The sequence below is a fragment of the Galeopterus variegatus genome, unplaced genomic scaffold, assembly GCF_000696425.1.
Source record: "Galeopterus variegatus unplaced genomic scaffold, G_variegatus-3.0.2 Scaffold2997, whole genome shotgun sequence".
NCBI lineage: Eukaryota > Metazoa > Chordata > Mammalia > Dermoptera > Cynocephalidae > Galeopterus > Galeopterus variegatus.
In genome coordinates, this window is record NW_007729108.1 from 39,463 (window position 1) to 42,226 (window position 2,764).

The 2,764-nt window shown below is 41.4% G+C and overlaps 1 protein-coding gene across 1 annotated transcript in view; it reads left to right on the forward strand.

Moving 5' to 3' along the window:
- Positions 1-145: 145 nt before the first annotated feature.
- The window catches only part of ZNF577 (zinc finger protein 577), a 16,293-nt gene continuing 13,674 nt past the window's right edge, over positions 146-2,764 (forward strand). The window contains exons 1-2 of the mRNA XM_008583693.1: positions 146-160; positions 1,717-1,843. Of these exons, the coding sequence (XP_008581915.1) occupies positions 146-160; positions 1,717-1,843 (142 nt within the window). The remainder of the gene's footprint in view (positions 161-1,716; positions 1,844-2,764) is intronic.

The following is a 2,764-nucleotide window of genomic DNA, read 5'->3' on the forward strand; positions in this document are numbered from 1 at the left end:
CCTCGCTCAACCAGTGAGCGGGAACCGGTCTATACGTGGGATCCGAACCCTCGGACGGGAGCGCCACCGCGCTTCCCAAGCAGCGCACTATCCAGTGCGCCACCGGGCCGGCCCGTCCCTAGCCTTTTCTTAAGAACAGGAGAAAATGGCCAAGGCCCAGGTGAGGTTTGTTTTACCTATTTTATTTTTTGTTTCCCAATGGATCTGTGGAAGCTTATAAAAGGCAATACAGTTAAATGAAACAGTTGCCTTAGCTTTGAGCCGTGGCCCCTTTTCTCGGCAGCTGTAATAACAAGAAAAATATGAAAAGTTAAATGATTTGCAATGTTTATGAGGAGAAGGCAAGGCGGTTGTTTTTCAGGGGGAAGTAAACATTTCATTTCTCTTGGATCTTAAGAAATTTCTTTTCTTCAGAGTGGTTTTTTGGTAGACAGTGTTCCCAGTATCAGCATTGTAACAAAAGCATAGGATGCTTCCTTTGGCTTTTTCTTGTTTTGTTCCTTGGAGTTGGCTAAGTGGGTAATGCTATAACAGGACTCAGTTGGACAAAATTCTTGAAAAACAGTGTGCCTTGAAAACAGAGCCTTCTGGTAGTCTGACTTTACCCTGGAATAAAGCTTGGATTATCTGTCCAATAGAATGAATGGACTGCTTGACCTTTGAGTGGTCTTCCATGAAGAATTCTCTCACCCAGATTACTGTTCTTGGTTTGGCAGGAGAAGCTGAAAGTTCCATCCTTTGGTAACAACTTAGAGTATAGATATTGACAGTGCTCCTTTCATACCTTCCTTACCCGAGGTCCAAAAAATGAAATCAGTGCCAATTCTTGTTTTGGTCTTTGTATTTTTAATTGCCCAAATGATGCATGGCTACATTTGCATGCAAGAGATTCAAGCAAACAGAAATATTTGTATCAAAAGACAATATCCCCTTTCACCCTTTTCCTGCCCAAACCCCAACCTAAAGGGTAACAAATATTCATAGTTTGGGTCTCCATCCAGTCCCTTCATATGACTGACGTATGGTGGAATATATCTGTATTTATATACATTTCTGTTTACATACATGTGTACTTATGCAATTGTATATATTATTAACAAATTTTAAATGTCTTGGATCATGTTATATATACTATTTGGGACCTTGACTTTTTATTTAAGAGAATGCCTTGAAGATCATTGATATTTGTATGTGTAAATCTACCTCATTAATTTTTTTTTCCGAGTTTTTAAAATTTATTATTAATTAATTAATTTTTGTGACTGGCTGGGATTTTAATGTTTGTATAGTACATTGTAACGTGGAGATGCTGTAATTTAACCCCGTCTGCTTTGGATGGATATTTAGATTATGGAAAGTTGTTCACTATTAAAAACAAAGAAATAAAGAACATTCTTACTACACATTGTTTTATATCTATGCAAATGTTATTTTAGTATTTTATTTTTTTTGGCAGCTGGCCAGGGTGGGGATCTGAACCCTTGACCTCAGTGTTGCAACACCGTGCTCTAACCCACTGAGCTAACTGGCCAGCCTATGTTAGTACTTTTTTGCGGTAGGAAAAATTAATGGAATTCCATAGTTCTATGGTGTGTGAAATAGTCATGGTGTGCATAATTTATTATGGGGAAAATGATCAGAACGTATCCCTCTCTCTTTTTTTCCACATCATTTATTGATATCCACCTTAGATTGCATTGGAATGGTTTATTACAGGGATCGTTATCATTTGAGGATGTGGCTGTGGACTTCACCAGGGAGGAGTGGTGGTTTTTGGACCCATCTCAAAAGGACCTGTATAAGGAAGTAATGTTGGAGAACTACAACAACCTAGTGTCAGTAGGTAAGGACAGCATCACAGTCTGTTACCTTTTCTTTCGTGTTCAGTGAAATTTGTAGGGTCCCTTAATTATTTAATGGTTTGGACTAAAGCATTTATATGAGTCCATTTCTGTTGCTTATAGCAAAATATCTGGAACTGGGCATTTTGTAAGAAAATGAAATTTATTGCTAAGTTTTCTGAGGCTGGGAAGTCCAAAGTCCAGGGACCACTTCTGGTGAGGGTGTTGGTGGTGGTGACAGTGACAACAGAGTATCACATTGCAAAAATGGTGGAGCAGAGAGAGAGAGAGAGAGACAGACTCTCTTCTCTCTTCTTTTAAAGCCCTCAGAACCACGTCTCTTACCGCCATTGTTAATCCATTCACTACTGCCCGGTCCTACAGCCTAATCACTTCTTCAAGGCTCCACCTTTCAGTTACCGTAAGAGGATTTCCCACCCTCTTAACAGTCACAGTGGGGGCCGGCCCGGTGGCGCACTGCTACAGTGCGCCGCTTGGGAAGCGTGGCAGGCGCTCCCGCCGAGGGTTCGGATCCCACGTACAGACCAGTTCCCGCTCACTGTCTGAGCGAGGCGTGGGAGCAGCACTGAGGGTTGCGATCCCGTTGCCGGTCCCGGTCCGGTACGGGCGCGACACTGAGGGTTGCGATCTGTTGCCGGTCACGAAAAAAGACAAAAAGGGAAAAAAAAAAAAAAAAAAAAAAAGTCACAGGGGGGCCCAAGTTTCTAAAACATAAAACTTGGGGGACACAATTCAAGCTTCAGTGAGTTTTGGGGGGACATAATTCAGTCCACTACAGCACTGTATGTCATAGACTTTTTTTATTGTTGCAAAATATACATAAAATTTACCTTCTTTGCCATTTTTTTGTCCGCGGTTTAGTGGTATTAAGTTTGCTCACAGTGTTGTGCAGCCATCACCAC